The sequence below is a fragment of the Lissotriton helveticus genome, chromosome 2_1 (genome assembly GCF_964261635.1).
Source record: "Lissotriton helveticus chromosome 2_1, aLisHel1.1, whole genome shotgun sequence".
In the NCBI taxonomy this organism is placed as follows: domain Eukaryota; kingdom Metazoa; phylum Chordata; class Amphibia; order Caudata; family Salamandridae; genus Lissotriton; species Lissotriton helveticus.
In genome coordinates this window covers 1,332,693,779-1,332,713,076 of record NC_136059.1, presented here as the reverse complement: position 1 = coordinate 1,332,713,076, position 19,298 = coordinate 1,332,693,779, and the positions used below count along the sequence as shown (strand labels likewise).

The window sequence follows — 19,298 nt, the reverse complement described above, 5'->3', positions numbered from 1 at the left end:
AGAAAACATGGGTTTGAGTACAGGTTTGCGCAGAGTAGAAAACATGGGTTTGAGTACAGTAGAAAATATGGGCTTGAGGACAGTAGAAAACATGGGTTTGAGTACAGGTTTGCACACCGTTGAAAACATGGGTTTGAGTATAGGTTTGAGCAAGTAGAAAACATGGGTTTAAACACAGTAGAAAATGGGTTTGAGTACAGGTATGCGCACAGTTGAAAAAATGGGTTTGAGTACAGGTTTGGGCACAGTAGAAAACATGGGTTCGAGTACAGGTTTGTGCACAGTTGAAAACATGGGTTTGAGTACAGGTTTGCGCACAGTAGAAAACATGGGTTTAAGCACAGTAGAAAACATGGGTTTAAACACAGTAGAAAACATGGGTTTGAGTACAGGTTTGAGCACAGTAGAAAACATGGGTTTGAGTACAGGTTTGAGTACAGTAGAAAACATGGGTTAGGTACAGGTTTGAGCACAGTAGAAAACATGGGTGTGAGCACAGTAGAAAACATGGTATTGAGAACAGTAGAAAACATTAAATTGATTATTATAGAGAACAATGGCTTGAGCACAGTAGAAAGGAATAAACAAAGCCAAGGCAGTGGTGCCAACCTTGACTGAGAGTTCTCCACCCACAGGGTTCCCACTACCTGCCACCAAAATACAATGCCTGCTTTAAGTAAATCGGGCTGTTATGTATCTCTTGAGAAAGGCACAACAAATAACCTAGACTTACTGAATGGTTACTGCTAAGCATGTAATAAAATAAAAACAAAAATGTATAAGTTTGTAATTACGCAACTAGATCATGCCCTAAACTATGTATGCTTAGCCTCACAATTGCTTCAACTTCAAAAAATGTTGATCATAGGATAGTATAAAAACAGCAACCTGCGCCTTTCTCTAAGCCTAAAAAAATGTAACCACAAAACTTTGATAGTGTAATTATTAGTACTTTCATGAAGGGTTAACCAAAATGATTGAGATAAGCACAAAGCAAAATAATAGCGCACTTGCATTGATACTACCAACACAATGGGTTAGAGCAGAACAAGGAAGTCCCCATTGCAACTAAACATACAGAAACAGTTTACATTCTCGCTTCACCTAAATGGAAGGTGTCACAAACACCCTCCGCCACCAAGCACTCAGTAAACAAGAACCCAAGCAACAGTATGGAAATCTGAACTACTACCACGCTACGCCAACATCACAAGCCACCAGTAACACATATTCACATGCATGCCAACCCATCCGATTCAGGCCGGAGATTACAGATTGCGAGGCTAGTCTCCCGCCTCCTGATTCCTGTCTACAAAAATCCGATTCCTCGTCAGGCTTCTGCAGTCAGGAACTGGTCTTGTGTATCTCGGAGTATGCACTGCCAAAAACCTACTCCTGCAGGCCAGTGCACAACATTTTTGTCACCTCTCTCTGCCTGCCATATCCTTTCTCCGTGCTCCTAACAGGTAAGCAAAAAAAACTGAGTATTTTCATTTAGTTCCAGTACATGACAATAGACCAGATTCAGGCATCAATAGAAGTCAACAGGAGAAATACATTCTCCCTGTTAATTTTAATAAACTCCCACTTTCCTCTTTTAAAATGTAGGCATGTATATATTTATTTAGCCTGCTAACCTTCAATTTCATGTTCAAGAAACTACAGCATGCCTTGCTCAGCCAGTACGTACATATCCCCCTCTGCAAAGGACAGCTACAGGAATCCAAACAGATAAAAGGTAAAAGAATCCTGCACATGCACTACAGCTAGGTCTATACATAATTTGTACTGAATAAATGTAATCTCACGTAATTATAAATTAGTGGGCTACCCGTAATTGGGAAACAGTTTTTACATCGGGGCTTGAAGCACGCTGCGCCTTAACAACGTGGTCCAAACCACAAATGCATCCTTACAACGCATTCCTTTACCACACTGGCATCAGCTGCTCCTCCACTATGGTGGAGGAGCGTCACCCCACCTACCAGCAGCTGGAAAAATGTAAAATAAAACAACAATAAACTCTCGTTTATTATCTTATTATCATTTTATTTTTCTCTTTGAGCAGAGGTTTGGTGGAGGGGCCAGGGTGATGACAGGTGTGAGGGGGATGGTTGAGCACTGATATTCAGTGTGCATGACGGTCTGGTCGACCAAACTGTCATGCACACTGAAGTACTATCCATCCCCATCTGTTTTACCCGATTGGAAGGGGCAGGCATCAGCTCGGTGCTCGGGACAATCCTGATGCTGCTTTCGGCAGCATGAAAGCAGCGTCAGGATTGGCCACAGTGCACTCTGGGAGTTTGTGCCTGGAGAAGAGAGGGGTGTGAAGCAGTGAGCAGGTAAGTGTCTTATTTTTGTTTTATTTGTCACCCTCCTTCCCTTTCTCCGTTCCCCATCCTCCGCCCGCCACTCTGTCAACGCGCCAACCGCTACTGCACGCAAGTCAACAACTTGCCTTAAGGTAAGCATTTTGGACTGATGTTCGACGTTAAGTCCAACACTTTCCCTACTATTGCACAGAATGGAGTTGGAATAGTATATTATACTATTCGAAGTCCACCCCTTTCCCATAGGCATCTCATTGTAACGACTTGCATGGTAAAGGAATGCGTTGTAAAGACATTTGTGGTTCGGACCACTGTGTTAAAGCATGTGTGGTAAATGCCTGCATGGTTCCAACACACAACCCCCGTAAATGCATCATTTCCGGATTTCCTTATGCCTCTATTGACAGCATAGCTCTCACTTGCATGTTATGTTATTTTATGTATATTTGTAGGGCACAGTAATCACCCGTGAGGGTATCCAGGTGCTTGTGCAGGTGTGTGGTCCCTCCGAAATTATTCACAGAACCAGGTCTTCAGCCTCTTGCAGAACTCAAAAAGTGAGGAATAAGCCCTGATGTGCTGAGGCAGGGCTTTCCATGTTTTGGGTGCGATGTAGAAGAAAGAGCGACCTCCTGCTTTGCTTTTGTGAATGCTGGGGTGTGTGCAAGTGAGGCACAGCTTCGGTGTCCGGCAGGCTTGAGAAAGCGTATGCGGCTGTTCAGGTATGCTGGTTCAATGTTGTGTAAGGCTTTGTATGTGTGCATACGAATTTTGAATGGGGAGCTAGTGGACCTCCTTGAGGTGCGGTGCAATATGGTGAGGCGCGGGAGCCCCAGTATGAGTCTTGCAGTTGCGTTGCGCATGGTCTGGAGTCTTTGTAAGAGTTGCTTCAAGATTCCAGTGTAAAGTGTATTGCCGTAGTCGAGCCTGCTTGTGATGGGTACTTGCTTGATGGTCCATCTACTGTTCTGTGGCAGCCGCTTGAAGATCTTTCATAGCAAGTTTAGCATATGGAAGCAGGAGGTGCTCTATGTGTTGACTTGTGCCGTCATGGTGACCTTGTCATCTAGGATGATCCCTAGATTTTTGGTGTGGTCGGATAGGTGGAGTGCCATGGGGACATCTTGTTTCCAAAGACCAGTACATCCATCTTGTTTGAAATTAACTTCAAGCAATCAGTGCTCATCCAATATGCTACCACGATCATGCAGTTGGCGAAGGTGGTTCTGATGGTGGTTCTCTTGTCTGTCAGAGAGAGTATGACTCGGGTGTCAGCAGCGTATGCGATGACAGTGATGCTTTGGGATCGGATGATGTTGTACACTGGAATCACATAGACGTTGAATAGGGTGGGGTGTGCTAGACGAACAACATTCATTGTATTCAGAAACAGAAATGATCAGTCATGAGAGAAAGATGTGCGCAATCATTCATACTTGCGAACCAGTACGGAAAATGAGGATCTTACAGTGAAAAACATTGCAACAATCCCAGTTTTTATACAAAAGGTCATCCTTGCATAGCATGCATAAAACTTGTGGTGCTAAATACAGGCCAGCAAATAAGCCCAGCTACATCATGACAGCACAGTGACTTTCCGACCGCCTCATTAAGATGGAGGAGGTCAGAAAGGAAACCGGCCTGTCATTCCGGCTGGCTTCGGAAAGGCTTGGAAAGCCTGTCCGCAAGTCAGAATCTGGCCTGTGATCTCAAGGGCTGGCCTTTCCGACCTTGAGATTTCGATGACGGTTTCCGACATGGTTTCCATGCCGGCCTGTCCAACATGGAAACCATGTCGAAAAGCCTCTTTCAGGGCCCCCAGCAGGCCCCTCTTTGGGGGACAGCCTGCAGTTGGAGGCTAGGGGGCTCCTATGTTGCTCCCCCGTTTATCCCCGCACCTTGTGGCAAGGATAAACTGCACCTCCCCTTTTACTTTGGGAGCATGCATTACGGCCGGTTTACAGCCGTAATGCATGCTCCCATAGTGAAATATGGGAATGCGACCGAGCAGTGTTCGTTGCATCCTAATGTGGCGGTCGGGACCGATGACCGGGTGTTGGTCGGTCCCATGACCGAGTTGGTGTCAGGGGGAAGTGATTCCGACCGACATCGTAATGAGCCCCTTAGTGTGATCCATTTAGAACAATCTGGTTGTTACTCAGAAACACCAGTAGTTTCACAATGAGTTATATAGCAATAATAACACAAAATATAATAATACATATTTAATAATAAATGTAAGTAGAACTAAAAAAAAGAACATTTACCAAACATTCTGTATCAAAAGCATTATCACGGAAACTCAGAAGTACTCAGCGTTGATTACAAGACAAAGATCCATGTCAAAAGGGACATATTTTTGAAAACCACTAAACAAAGATGAGAGACAGTATAAGGAAAAAATATTAAAGGGTTTCGGGTCTTGAAAATATTGCAAGAAAACCAGAAATGTATGGTGGGCAATTTCTGATTGTTGTTAATACGGCAGATGTGCAGTGAGGGGAGGAGGAGCTCTCCACATAAAGACGGGGAACTTCTAATAGTTGTCTGAATGTTTTTCTTTACATATCTTATCTATGTGTTTGGTTTAGATAAAAAAGACCTGAAAATAAATAATGTGGATATGTGCTTTTCATGCCTCTACGTCATGCTTGATAACGCCATATTGATCTAAATCTTTATTATTGATGTGCAAGCACTCAAGACAATACATTTTCTAACTGTTTTATCATGGTTCGCAAACATAAATTACAGATGCCACGTGAAACATGGTTTCATCGGCCTATGAAGACCACTTTGGGCAACCACTTACTATTTCGGTCCATTACAAACCAACTGATGCAAAACATAAAGTCACAGTTTTAAAAATGGTACAAGTCATGTCAACCCGTGAACAACAACTAATTGAAAACAAGTAAAGGAATAGAGATAGCCTTGTTCAAGAGGAGTGTTGCGCGAAACACGTGTTGACTGTTATCATGAAATCTCATTTGGGAAGGGTGCTAACTTGGCTTTTAACATGATTCTATGTTTTACAATTGGAAGAAAAAAGCTTAGATACTATGAATTCCATGGAAACTCACTGAAACCATGTTTTAGGATTCTATATTGTTTGAGATGGATCTGTTACAAAAACGTTTAATGTTGGTTTAGGATTGAGAATAAAAAGTAGAGAATAAAAATATAAAATAGCATCTTAATTTCCTAAAAGTTTTAGATCTGAAGCCTGCTCCTTTTCGATGTCCAGCAAATGGAGGCGTCCTCATTGGGGTTCACAAAAAAGGCATAAAAAGTGAAAGATTTCTAGGTGCCTAGGGGCAGGCGGATTTGCAGAAAACGTAATAAAGGCACGTCATATTTAAGATATAGGGGATAAAGATGGTAAATTAAAGAATCCCAGGAAAATCCAGGGACACGGTAAACATTCCACTTCTTTAATCAACTTCCTCACAGGCAATATATTCAGGTGGGTATTTCTGGGAATGAAGAAGAGGATTTTTCCACTTGTAGTGTCAGATGCAATCTTTGAAAAACGCAGATTGGTTGGTTCAAGAGATTGGTTCTCATCTCCAGTAAGACAGAGGTCATCAGGTTTGGCAAGAGGCAGGTGAAAGAGTGGATATGGCACACTGAAGAGAGCATAATGGAGCGAGACTCCAAATATAGTTTACCTAGGAGATGTGAGCGTGCTATGAGATACCATCAGTTGAAGCTCAGACACAGAGCCGCTAATTTCCTTTATGTCATGCTACGGCTTGTCAGTTCAACAGCCACATTTATGCGATTTATTTCGCGTTTTTAGCTGTTCTCTCATAAGCTCATGAAACTTTTCCTGGTCATTGGGCAGTGGCGTTGGGAACCCCCTATTCTAGCAGCTTAAGCGGGAGGCTGCTTCTTGGCTCGATAGACTGGTGAACTGCGTCCCAGAACCTTACTTTATTATGTGTTTTAAGACGAAATCCCCATAAATGTCACTGTTTGGGAAAACCACAACAGAGACCTTTGAGATACTGCACAATGAAGGGAATTAAAAAAAGGAGAAAGATGAGAATAGGGAAAAACAAAGAGTGGGGGACAAACTGAGAAAGTAAGCATGAAAGTAAAAGGTAAAACGGTAAAGATGGGTAGATAGCGGTACAAATTTAATGGGAGGTGGACGGAATGGTGGAAGGAAAGGGAACGTGAAATGAAAAAAGGAAGAAAGTTATAAAGGAAGGGAGCATTGATGGATAAGTGGAAAGGAGAAAAGTTGGAAGGTTGAATTGCAGAATAGATGAAAGAGTGAGAGGATGGATTGTAGAGGGAAGGATTGCTGAGTGAAAGGGTGCATGAATAGAAAGACTGAAAGATGAGTGAAATGATGGATGAAGGGATAGTGTAGGGATGGATGGGTGAAAGGATGGATAGATGGATGGATGGATGGATTAATGAATATATTGATGAGTGGAAGGTTGAAATGCAGGATGGATATATAAAAGAGTGACAGGATGCGTAAATGAAAGAAAGTATGGTTGGATGAAAAAGTGAAGAGGACAGCTGGATGAATAAATAGATAGAAATTAGTAGATGGGGTGTCAAAGGATGCATGGATAGAAGTAGGAAGGGAACTTTTCTAAGTAGGGTCAGGGTTGGCCACTTCACTTGCTTTAAGATTAGAGGTATGGTTCGTCGTTCAAGTGGGGGGTATTTACATTTTCTGGCTACTCCCTTGTCCTCGGGCCCCTGGTTGGAACTTGCCCATTGCACTTTATTCTAGAAGTTATTGTTTATGTATCAATGGTCAGTTAAGGTTAGAATTTGGATTAATAATTGAAACACTGGCTCCTAAGGCCAGCTTTAGGATATGTTGTTTTAGTGCGAGAGTTACAGAGGCCAGAGACGGACTCGGTGATGGGCAAAATCTAGAGCATTAGTGCTTTTAACCAGGGTAAAGCAACAGCGAGCCGTGGTGGGGGGAAGAAGGTGGGAGGGGATTTAACCACCTCTAAGAACTTTGGATTTTTTGAGAGTTTGGAATACCAATGCCACATATTCGGAATTCTAAAATACAGCCAAGTGCAATTTATGTTTGATGGCTTGAAACTGCAGCAGATTTTCAAATATTAGCTCAAGATGTAAGGATTTAAGGAGCGCTAAAGATGGTACAACTCAGGACTACTTAATTGCCCCTTTGGCACAACTGCTAAGTTACCCATTTTTGGAAATGCGGGGTGAGTTACTTGCTGTGTGCGAATTCTAACATGCTTTGTGACAATTGTTTAATATTGCCAGCAGTGTTGCCCATCAATATTTTATTTGACCACGTTTGATTTACTGCAGCGATGAACTAACAATGTTTAGCTACAGTACGTTCAGCATGATATTGTTGTGATATTAAGTAATCATCAATGTGGGCAGTTTTTGTGGAAATCTACAAAATGATAGACTTTGTTGTCATGCCCACGCCACTAATGGCGCTCCTGGGGTACACACATGACCTCCCCAGATCCAAACGTGGTTTTGTTGCTATTGCATTGCTTATTGCTAAGCGGTAAGTGGCAATCAACTGGGGTAATAGGCGCACACCTACAGTCAAGTCATGGTTGCGCAGTACGACATACTGTAACACTAACAGTGATAACTATGCGCAAATATGGCCGCCCACGGCGAGACCCCTAGATATATGGCAACCACTACACGTGTACCTCTGGGACATACCAGCTACTCAGCCACGCCAGTACCCTCACAGGTCACAGCCACTGAACGCAGCCATTGAGGCCGGGAGAGATGCTTTAGAGATAGATGAGGTACTGAACCGTTGTAGCTGTCTGTCAGCTGTGATATTCACCTATTGTAACTGGTTTTGGCTTTGTATTTAAGTACCTGCATGATGAATAGTAATTTTATATATATGTATCAACATATATTGCACTTTAACCACTGTTATTCTTGTAAAAAATAAATTAAAAAATAAAAATAAAATAAAAAGTAATCATCAATAAATTACTTTCTTGTTAATGTTAGAAGAAAAACTTTTTGATTTTCCCTTTGGAAAACCTCAGTTCTGATCCTCGCTGCACCCAGAATGTGTGGTGCTGGGAAGCGAGTCTTTCCCTGTATATTTTACAGTACCTGCTACGGTTCATAATTCTCGGCTAAGATCTTGTATCTCTGATTTACATAATGGGGATTTCCACAAAAGTATCTAATTTCAAGCATTAGATGTACTTACAACACAGCGTGAACGTGTGCATGGGCTAGCTGTGGGTTTACTTCATACATCACGCATTTGCATTAACCTGCTGAGTTACTTTGACAAGTTGTAACCTCTCAGAGCACCCTTCGTTACAGGGAGCACAGAGGACTGAATTAAATGTAAGATACATAGCTGTACAAATATATTGTCTACAGCGTATTAAAGACACTTGTAAAAGTGAGTCCAAAGTGGAAAAGCTTCGCACAGAAGAGCTGTTTGTATCTTGATGTCACCTCACACTGTCTGGACTTCTGGTGCAAAAGAACTGCTCACCTGTTGCCTGGCACGCTTCACACACAAGAAGCCGTCGTAGTACAAGGGCAGCGAGGTGATTCTCTGCCGTTCCTGGAACACCTTCCTGGGCGCAGCCCGAGGGGGGACATGGGCTGCCATGGTCCTGCTGCCCTAGAGTTCCTGCAGAACTTCCCTTCGTTCTCCCCCTTCACGCCGCTTCCTCCAGCTCGGCCGCCTCCGTGTCCACTCTCCCCTCCCCGGCCGGCACAGCCACTGACCTCGCCTTCCTCTTCTTACCTTGAACTTCAACAGTCCGTCCCACCCCTCGGCCTGACAATGGGACCTGGCAACAGGTAAACATAGGCCACAGGTACACAGCCTGCGCCCCCTGGCGGACGCTGACAGGAAACGCGTTCAAAACTAGTAACGGGGGAAAAGGGGAATTTTGAACTTAAAATTCTCAGCAAGCAGATCCTGATAATGTATCCGGTTTCAGTGTCATTTCCTGAAGAGTGATCAAAGAAGTTCTTATTAAAAACTGAAAAGTTCCAATGTTGAAAGCAGCTAGCAAAGCTAACCTTTAAGCGAGGCCTGGCTTCCCTGCAGGGGGTGGGGGGGTTCAGGTAGGTTCCCCGACTCTGCCGATTTACCTGTGGTAGCTGGGCTGTGGAAGGCAGTGCTCCCATCCCTATTGTTTGAGTGTGTTTAACTGCATTATCACCCCCTGCTGAGGTTATTTCTCCAATCCAGTTCTGTCATCTCGAGGAAGCAGACGAAATATCAGAGCATGATGCATTATTCCCCGGGCCTGCGCACTTACAGGGACCCTAGCTTCTGCTGCAAAATGTTTTTTATGGAGTTTAAAATAAACTTGCCTTGTTTATTCATGGCACCTAACATACCACGAGATGGCGACGTATACTGGAGCTGCTGTGTTTTCTCCTTCCCTAGGGACATTTTTATGTTGACTCTACCAGACAGCACAGGTTGTCTGGATGCAAAGTACCCATTGTGAACTTCACAGTGGACTTAAAGCCTGTGGTGAGCCACCCGGCCACTGCAATACATTGTTTATTTATTTATTTAATGCATTCTTATAAAGCGCGGACTTTACCCGAAGGTGTCGGAGCACTGTACAATAGAACCAGTTACGTTACATGAGAAAACTGTTACAGGAATGCAGTGGTAGAAGTGGGCGGGGACGGAAGGGCACAGCGTGCCCCTACTTCTAAAAATTATTTCAGTCCGTTGCCCTACTTCTTTCTTTCAAAATATCTTGCCGGGACAGCAAACGATAACTTTTTCATTCAGCTTCCAGGGGCTGCTCGCACTTCTCTGTTGAACTCCAGAGGCTGCAGCAGCCCCTCCCTGAGCTCGCACAGAGGGAGGGCAGGCCCATTGTCATTCCGATTGAAGTGGATTATCTCCTTTCGAATGACAATGCGCCTGGGAGATGCCTTTCTAGGAAGCCCTTGGGCCAGGGGGGAGTGTGGTTAAAGGGTGGCAGAACCCTGAAGCTACACTGTGCTTTGTTCTGTGCTTCTAAAGCAGTGACAGATACAGAGATATCTTTAGTGCCCGGAGAGTTTACACATCAGTGGAGAGTTTACACATCGGTAAAGAGTTTACACATCAGCAGGGAGTTTACACATCATTGGGCGTTTACAGTGAAATGGCACAGTCAGCTTTTCCGCCATTAGCAGAGCCTTGGGGGTTTCCTTGTAAAATGAAACTACTCTGGCACACTATCCAAAGTTAACTGTTCACGAACAGCTGGCTCCGAGAATGCTGCCGCCCTGACGAGGCACATTTGCGATGAATGCATTGAGTCACTGATCTGCTGACTGCCAACTAAATAACTGAGTCAAACATAAGTAAACAAGGTTGCACTTCCAGGAGCCTATGGGCAGCTCAGTAGGGCTGCGCGCTATTCTCTGGTCTATGTGCAATTATGTCAGACACACAGTATGCAGGCCCGAAATCCTAATCTTCCAAAAAATCCCCAGATATAACATCCTCTCTACAGTGAGGCACAATAAATATTGTGAATGGGACCAGACGGCTTTTAGGCAGTCTGCACAGCACTTGGGAACATGTGCTTCAGATGCAGGCCTGTCTGAAGGGCAGCAGTCCAAGGAAGGCCTGGCTTTGGACAGCCCACTTCCAGAACCAAGCCTAACCAGAGATATACATCTGTCAAAGTGCTATCAGAGCTGGGCAGCCCTGTCTCTTTCAGAGGTCGCCATAATGCTATCCCAGTGCTACAGAGCCATGCCTGGTAATGGATACAACTGTGTCCAAGCCAGGCTGGGCAATGACAGCAGACCTGGTGCTTGTAGCCCGGTTAATCCTATTATAAAGTTAGAAGTGCAAGTACCTCAGTTCTCTAAATGTGCCGACAGTTTTACACAAGACGCTGACAACCTTTCTCTTTAGTTTGTAGCTCTTAGGCACTCCGGATTTCCCTCCTTCTTCTTGAGTCTGGTTGTCCACTTGTGCTCTTCTCTGGTTGTCTCTAAAGCACATGAAACTCCTATGTACGTGCACTCTATAAATAGCACATGTAATATAACATAACATAAAGCACTACAATCAACAGAAGCAAGCATTGGTGAAGCCAATAAGTTTAGCAATTATATGGGGAATGCCGAATGAAAGCATAGATGCAAGGGTATATAGCTACAGCTATAATGAGTATGCAAAAACACATGATTGTGTAGAACGTTGGAATGTAAATGCACTGACACACAAACATGCAAGGTGACATGGACACACAAATGTGACGGATATCCTGTGCGACATATTACAAGTGCCATAGGCTGAAATCCACTTATAATTAGGGCTCCCGGTTTTATGGTATTTTTTTTTTTTACATTTCCGTCTGTATTTATCCATATTTATTTTTGGGTCATATTTTCTGTATTTATCCACATTTATTTGCGTTGCAAGCAGAAGAAGACGCTGCAGCTAGTATTTTTCCACATTTATTTAATTAGACAATGCACACTTGAACTCGGTTGTTATAGGTTTAGATATATCTATCTATCTATCTATCTATCTATCTATCTATCTATCTATCTATCTATCTATCTATATATATGTCAAATTAAATAAACATAATGCTTAAACTTGAAAACTTTGCCATTGTAGGACAAGAAAATGTGTTTTTCAAGAGACTTTGAGGACATTGGGGCTCTTGCTGGTTGTATTTTGCCTTTATGCCGTTTGGCCTCCGGACATTAGTACAGACTGAGGAAGTCCCTAAGTCCTAGTTATCCATATGGTCTGTAAAGTTTAACCTCGGTTAGGAATTCTGATCTACAACTTTATCAACTGTTAACACCTTCACTTCATGGCAAAAGTAGTCCAGGTAACAGCGTGCAAGTGGCCTCTTGGCACTTGTACCCGTTACATGAGCCGGCATTTCACTTTAGGTGATTTGCCCAGAATCACGGGATGGGTAAGTAAACAAGACTCAAATTGTACTCTAATTCCTCCCATTTCTTCATATTTATCATGTTCATCTTGAATGGAGACCTTTTGCTTGGGGGGGGGGGGGGGTTCTCAAAGAAAATAATGTTTTTGTTTTACATCCTTGTGCATTTTTGCCTGTTTTGGATAGCATGCACCAAAGGCATTGAAGCGCTTGACATGAGCGCCAGTCTGATTACACAAGATCACTCTAATTTCTACATGCACCGGTAAATCAAGTTATTTGCCTAGGATCACAGGATGGTGAGCAGACGCCGAGATTTGGGCCTGGTTACTCACTTCAAGATAAATAGAAGTGCTGCCCGTGAAGGCCCAGTCTAAGAGGCTTAACCAAATGAGAGAGCCCTACTTGCCTACGATTTTGCCGGGCAAGGAATGGGGGCAAATATATTTTTCTCTGTGGGTCAGGGTGATGAGGCAGTCGAAGTCCTGTATGTTTGTGGCTAATAGTAAGCGCCGACATGTTTGTGTATTACAAGCACTACAGGCATGTATATATGCCAAGTGTAACAAGGCATTCCTTCACCTCTTGGCGCTTTGTTGCGTGGTGTGTTCATTCTTACACCTGTGCCTGTAGGTGAAGTGGTGTTAGGTGCTGTCTGCAGGTACCTCTGAAGTGGTCACTGTAGTCAGGTTTTCGCCGAACGGAATCAATTTACTTGACTCTTAAAGGAAAACAGGCCATCCAGGTCGAACGAGGAAGAGCATGAGTTGTAACGGCCAGAGCTGCTGGTTTTGGGGCAGTGGGATTTAGTTTTGAATCTCGGCGCCGGCTCAACATACTGTGATTCTGGGCAAATCACTTAATCTCCCTTTGCCTAAATATAACAAAATTTGATAGTCTTACTAAATGTAACTGGTACTCACGTAACGCACTACAATACTGTTCAGCCGAGTTCACACTATGTAAAACTAAAAAGATAAGCCCTACTGCTTAAACAATTTTTAGTGGGTCGGGGCAGCACCCTGCATTAACAATGTTGGCACAGTCACTGTAATAATGACCTTTGCCCTTCTCGTATTGCTCCGTGCCCCCTGCACTCGACTTTGCAAATTGTCCAGTTTGAAAGTTTCCAAAGTGTCCTTTACTTGGCCGTGACATCACTATGCCAGACACTGTGATGGCCAATGCCCACGCTGTGATTTTAGTGTTTCCTGGGGTCCCCTCCCTACTTACCCATTGCGCTCCCTCCTTTTCCTTTTCAGCGATCTACACAGGCACCGAGTCCAGAGTAAGAGACAGCTAATTACTGCCTAAACAGCCGAGAGTGTGCATTGAAAAAAGCTGATAAGCGCTCCTGGACTGCTGCTGTCAGGGTGGTAGAAGAGGCTCCCTGGAAACAAATCACTCAGCAGGGGAGTACAATGAAACAAACAAAACAAATCACTCAGCAGGGGAGTACAATTTGTCAATGTTGTACACAGAGTGAACTGGGCAGGAGCAGTGACTGGACAGAAGAGACGACAGGAAAGGAGAGGTACTAGGGCATGAGAGGTGACCGGGCAGGAGAAGTAACAGGCAGGAGAAGTGACAGGGCAGGAGAAGTGACAGGCAGGAGAAGTGACGGGCAGGAGAAGTAACAGATAGGAGAAGTGACGGGGCAGGAGAGTTGACGTGGCAGGAGCAGTGACGGGACAGGAGAGGTGACAGGAAAGGAGAGGTGATGGGACAGGAGAAGTGATGGGGCAGGAGAAGTGAAGGGGCAGGAGTGGTGATAAGGAATGGGCAGGAGCGGTAACCGGTAGGAGCAGTGAACGGATAGGGGCCGTGAACGGATAAGAGCAGTGAACGGGGCAGGAGAAGTGATGGGACAGGAGAAGTGATGTGGCTGTAGCGGTGATCGGGCATGAGTGCTGACCAGACAGGAGCAGTGAATGGGCAGGAGCTGTGACGGGGCAGGAAAAGTGACAGGGTAGGAAATGTGACGAGGCAGGAAAAGTGACGGGCCAGGAGCAGTGATGGAGCAGGAGAGGCAACATGAAAGGAGAGATGACTGGCAGGAGAGGTAACTGGGCAGGAGAGGTGACCAGGCAAGAGAAGTGAACTGCAGGAGAAGTGGCGGGGCAGGAGAAGTGATGGGGCAGGAGAAGTGACGGGGCAGGAGAGATGACAGGGCAGGAGAGGTGATGGGACAGGGGAGGTGACAGGCAGGAGTGGTGATGGGGCAGGAGAGGTGACGGGGCATGAGATAGAACGGGGCATGAGATAGAACGGTAACCGGGCAGGAACGGTGAAAGGACAGGAGCAGTGAAAGGACAGGAGCAGTGAAAGGACAGGAGCGGTGAACGGGGCAGGAGCAGTGAACAGGGCAGGAGCAGTGAACGGGGCAGGAACAGTGAACAGGGCAGGAGCAGTAACCGGGGCAGGAGCAGTGATGGGGCAGGAGAAGTGATGGGGCAGGACAGGCGACAGGGCAGGAGAGGTGACTTGGAAGGAGAGGCAACAGGACAGGAGAGGTGACCGGGCACAAGAAGTGACGGGCAGGTGACATGACAGGCAGGTGATGTGATGGGCAGGAGAGGTGACGGGGCAGGAGGGGTGACGGGGCAGGAGGGGTGACGGGGCAGGAGAAGTGACGAAGCAGTAGAAGTAATGGGGCAGGAGCGGTGATTAGGCATGAGCAGGAGTGGCAACCGGGCAGGAGCGGTGAACGGACAGGAGCAGTGAATGGGGCAGGAGCAGTGAACGGGGCAGGAGCAGTGAACGGGGCAGGAGCAGTGAATGGGGCAGGAGCAGTGAACGGGGCAGGAGCAGTGAATGGGGCAGGAGCTGTCTCATTTACAGGGTCCAGCCGATTTTAGGGCTGAGACACCGGGGACTCGGGGCGGAGTGGTAGCGGCGGCCATCTTGGGTGAGTCTTCACCATAAAAACATACAGTTATGACTCCGCGCAGCGGACGCGATCAGCGGTCACGCCGGATTAGCGCCGGAGTTACGCCAGAGTTCAGCCCGTCTGCGCCCGTCCGCGCTGAGGACGGGCTGCACTCCGGGCTCCCTGCCCCTTTCCATCAGGTTCTACACTCTTATACCTTGGAGGACCTGCAGTCTTGGAAACCGACAGACATCATATGCCATCACAGGTATACACCTGAAGAAATGCTGGCTCTGGCCTCACATTCCAAACCTATTCTTAGTTCGGATTTACCCTTCATGGACAACCATTCACCTATCAACATATGCCCTATGCCTAAAAAGACTTATGAGGAGAGGGGATATCTTATCAATGCCCGCTCCTTAATTAAAAATAACATCGCTTTTCATGATTTTGTGATGGCCAGAAAGCCTGACTGGGTCTTTGTTACGGAAACTTGGGCCTCAGAGACCTCAGGACATGACCTTTCCATGGCCATTCCAGAGGGTTACTTATTACACAGATATGATAGACTTAAGCGACGGGGAGGTGGCTTAGCAATTCTCTATCAATCACATCTTATCTGTCGTATTAAGACCCTGTCGGCCCCTTCCGACCCCTACCAGGTCCTGCATTTCTTTATCTCTTCATCTCCATCTGCGTCTTTTGTTGGCCTTTTCGTATATAGACCTCCTGGACCTAGATCCAAATTTAGTTGCGACCTGTTTGGAATTTTGGAGCCTTATGTTGGAAACCCTCATTTCACTATCTTAGGAGACTTTAATTTCCACCTGGATGATTTTACATCCAAAGACACCTCCACCTTGGTCGATCCCCTTGAAGCCTGTGGCTTTTTCCAGCTGGTAAAAGGTCCACCTCATCGGGCGGGCCATACTCTTGATGGGGTCTTTTCTAACGACCCCAGGGTTAAAACTGGTACCCCTCCGAACCGCTAGTATGGTCAGACCATCTGGCCGTTCCTATAGTGTTGACCCTCCCTTGTCTGGATCCATCCATGAAGGCTCTGACTCAAGGACAGGGCAAAAGGAACTATAAAAATATTACCAACGAATCTCTGGCCCTGCTTATCAGGTTGGCCCCCATGCCCTCAGATCCAGAGAAGGCAGCACAAAATCTTGCTAACACCATTGCCGGGGTCCATAGACAATCTAGCTCCTCTTACACGCCGATATTCAGCGAGGCGTAAGCCCTCTGCCCCCTGGTTCACCGAACCTCTTAGGAAGATGAGACAGGGGTGCAGGAGACAGGAGAGAAAATGGAGGAAATCCTGGGACTCTGGGGACAGAGAGCTTCATAAACAACTGTTGGGGGAATATAAGACAATGGTCATTAAGACTAAGCAACTATATTTCTCCAACCTTACCACCTCCCTCACTTCATCAAAAGAGCTGTTTAAAATAGTGGACTCTCTTTGTTCACTGCAAGTCCAAGACCCAGTCACGGGATCTCAGGAGTTCTGCGACGAGATTTCAACCTTTTTTCATACAAAAATCGAGGAAATTGCTTCCCAGTTGGAATCGCAGAAACAAACTGTAGGTAATCATTCCATTCAGGCTCTTACCAACTCTGAAACCTGGCTTAAGGATCCTACCATGACCCTATCCCATTTTCCGGTAATCACCTCTGACATCCTTGATTCCCTGCTAAATAGGATTAAATCCTCCTCCCCTCTGGACCCCTGTCCCCTCAGAATATTGAAGGAGTGCAGGGACACACTTCTTCCTCCTTTGCTGGAGGTAATGAATAGTGCCCTGCTTCATGGGGTCTATCCATCAGCCTGGAAGAAAGCGATTGTAAAACCATTATTAAAGAAACCTTCCCTGGATTCCACCATCTTAAAAAACTTTCGACCTATATCCTTACTCCCTGCGCCCGCCAAAATGTTAGAGATACACCTGAACTTACACCTGTCTGCTTTCCTTGACTCTTCTGGGTATTTAGATCAGACCCAGCATGGGTTTAGGAAGCTGCATAGCACAGAGTCTGCTCTTACCATGGTGACAAATCACATCAGAGTGAAAGTGGATCAGGGTCTGACAACACTGCTGGTCTTACTCGATCTGACCGCAGCATTTGACACCCTATCTCCCGCAATTTTATCATCTCGATTGAGGGAGATGGGAGTGGAGGGGCCCACTTTGAGCCTTCTGTCCTCCTTTTTAGATCTTAGAGAACAGAGGGTCAAATTCGGAGACTACCTCTCCCCTGCCACTTCGTTGCAATGTGGGGTACCACAAGGGTCGGCTTTAAGCCCTACCCTATTTAACATTTACGTGGCCCCACTTGCAAGACTAGTAAGAGCACATGGTATGGAAGTAGTGTCATACGCAGACGACACTCAGGTTATGGTGTCACTGACTCAACCAGCCAGCAACTCAGCATCCAGGTTCAGGAGCTGTATGCAATCAGTCTCTGACTGGATGGTACTGAACTCTCTGAGACTGAATGGTGAAAAGACCGAGGTGCTGATATTTGGAAGGGACCAGGATATATGGTCGAATGAATGGTGGCCACCCTCTTTGGGAACTTGCCCTGTCCCCTCTTACTCAGCCAGAAATCTAGGGGTCATTTTTGATACCTCGCTGGCAATGACCCTTCAGGTTAATAGAACGGTGGCGACCTGCTGGGGAATCATCAAAATTCTCCGGAGAATAGTGCACTATCTCTCTCCCCAGGCTAGAAAACAGACAGTAGTTGCGCTGATTGGGGCTAGATTGGATTACTGCAACTCTCTCTATGCAGAGATCAATAAGGGTCTGATTCAGCAACTCCAAATAGTACAGAACGCGGCTGCAAGATTTGTTCTAGACATTATCCGCTCTTCCTCTGCGACACTAGCCAGAAAGAGCCTCCACTGGCTTCCCATAGAGCATCGTATTTCTTTCAAGATTATCTGTCTTGTGCACAGGGCTTTGAATGCGGGAACATCTGATGGGCTGGGATCTCTTCTCCTTGCCTATACCCCTAGCAGATGTCTAGGCTCATCACAACACAATCTGTTGGTGATCCCTCGGACTAAGAAGTCTAGATGGGGTGGAAGAGCATTCTCCACAGTAAGCCCGCGCCTTTGGAATACTCTTCCTTTAGAACTCAAGTCCCTAACCTCTCTGCCCCTTTTTAAAAAGGCTCTAAAACATGGTGTTTCAAGAAAGCCTACCAGTAATCCATTTTTCTGGACATAAAAAACTAATAAAATAAATATATATTTTTCTGGTTAGGCGCCTTGATGCCCGTTGGGCTGAGTCAGCGCGTTATAAATTTGCTTTCATTTCATTTCATTTCAGTGAATGGGGCAGAAGTAGTGAATGGGGCAGGAGCAGTGAATGGGGCAGGAGCAGTGAACGGGGCAGGAGCAGTGAACGGGGCAGGAGCAGTGAACGGGGCAGGAGCAGTGAACGGGGCAGGAGCAGTGAACGGGGCAGGAGCAGTGAACGGGGCAGGAGCAGTGAACGGGGCAGGAGCAGTGAACGGGGCAGGAGCAGTGAACGGGGCAGGAGCAGTGAACGGGGCAGGAGCAGTGAACAGGGCAGGAGCAGTGAACAGGGCAGGAGCAGTGAACAGGGCAGGAGAAGTGAACAGGGCAGGAGAAGTGAACAGGGCAGGAGAAGTGAACAGGGCAGGAGAAGTGAACAGGGCAGGAGAAGTGAACAGGGCAGGAGAAGTGAACAGGGCAGGAGAAGTGACGTGCCAGGAGAAGTGACTGGCCAGAAGAAGGGAGGGAACAGGGGAATTGACGAAGCAGGAGTGTTGATCGAGCATGAGCAGGAGTACTGATTGGACAGGAGCAGTGAAAGGGCAGGAGCAGGCGTTTCCCAGGGCGACTGGAAGGGTAGGGGGCCAGTTTAGTTTGGGGGGATCGGTTTTGTACAAGTGCAGGAGTTTTAAAAACACTGCAAAGTTCTTTGTATATTCAGCAGGTTTCAGGCAACAATACAAGTGCCAAGATAACGTTGGTGATCAATGTACCTGCTGGAGAAAGATGGGAGCATGTTTTGTCTAGTGGCTGTTTTACTCATCTAAAGTAGCGCAGTGGGGTAATATGCCTGCTGCAAAGAACATGTACCATGCATATCAAAGAGCAATATGTTATGTGCATAGTTCTGTGGGTAATGCCTTGTGTTCACTTCCCGA

At 45.9% G+C, this 19,298-nt stretch overlaps 1 protein-coding gene across 2 annotated transcripts in view; it reads right to left on the bottom strand.

Annotated features, from left to right (window-relative positions):
- STAP1 (signal transducing adaptor family member 1) overlaps positions 1–9,176 on the bottom strand; it is a 651,304-nt gene extending 642,128 nt beyond the window's left edge. Inside the window, exon 1 of one of the 2 annotated variants that reach the window (XM_078676250.1) lies at positions 8,842–9,176. In XM_078676250.1, coding sequence (XP_078532376.1) covers positions 8,842–8,961 — 120 coding nt within the window. In that variant the 5' untranslated portion in view covers positions 8,962–9,176. The remainder of the gene's footprint in view (positions 1–8,841) is intronic. The other variant, XM_078676251.1, reaches the window with a different exon arrangement.
- Between the last annotated feature and the right edge of the window lie 10,122 nt (positions 9,177–19,298).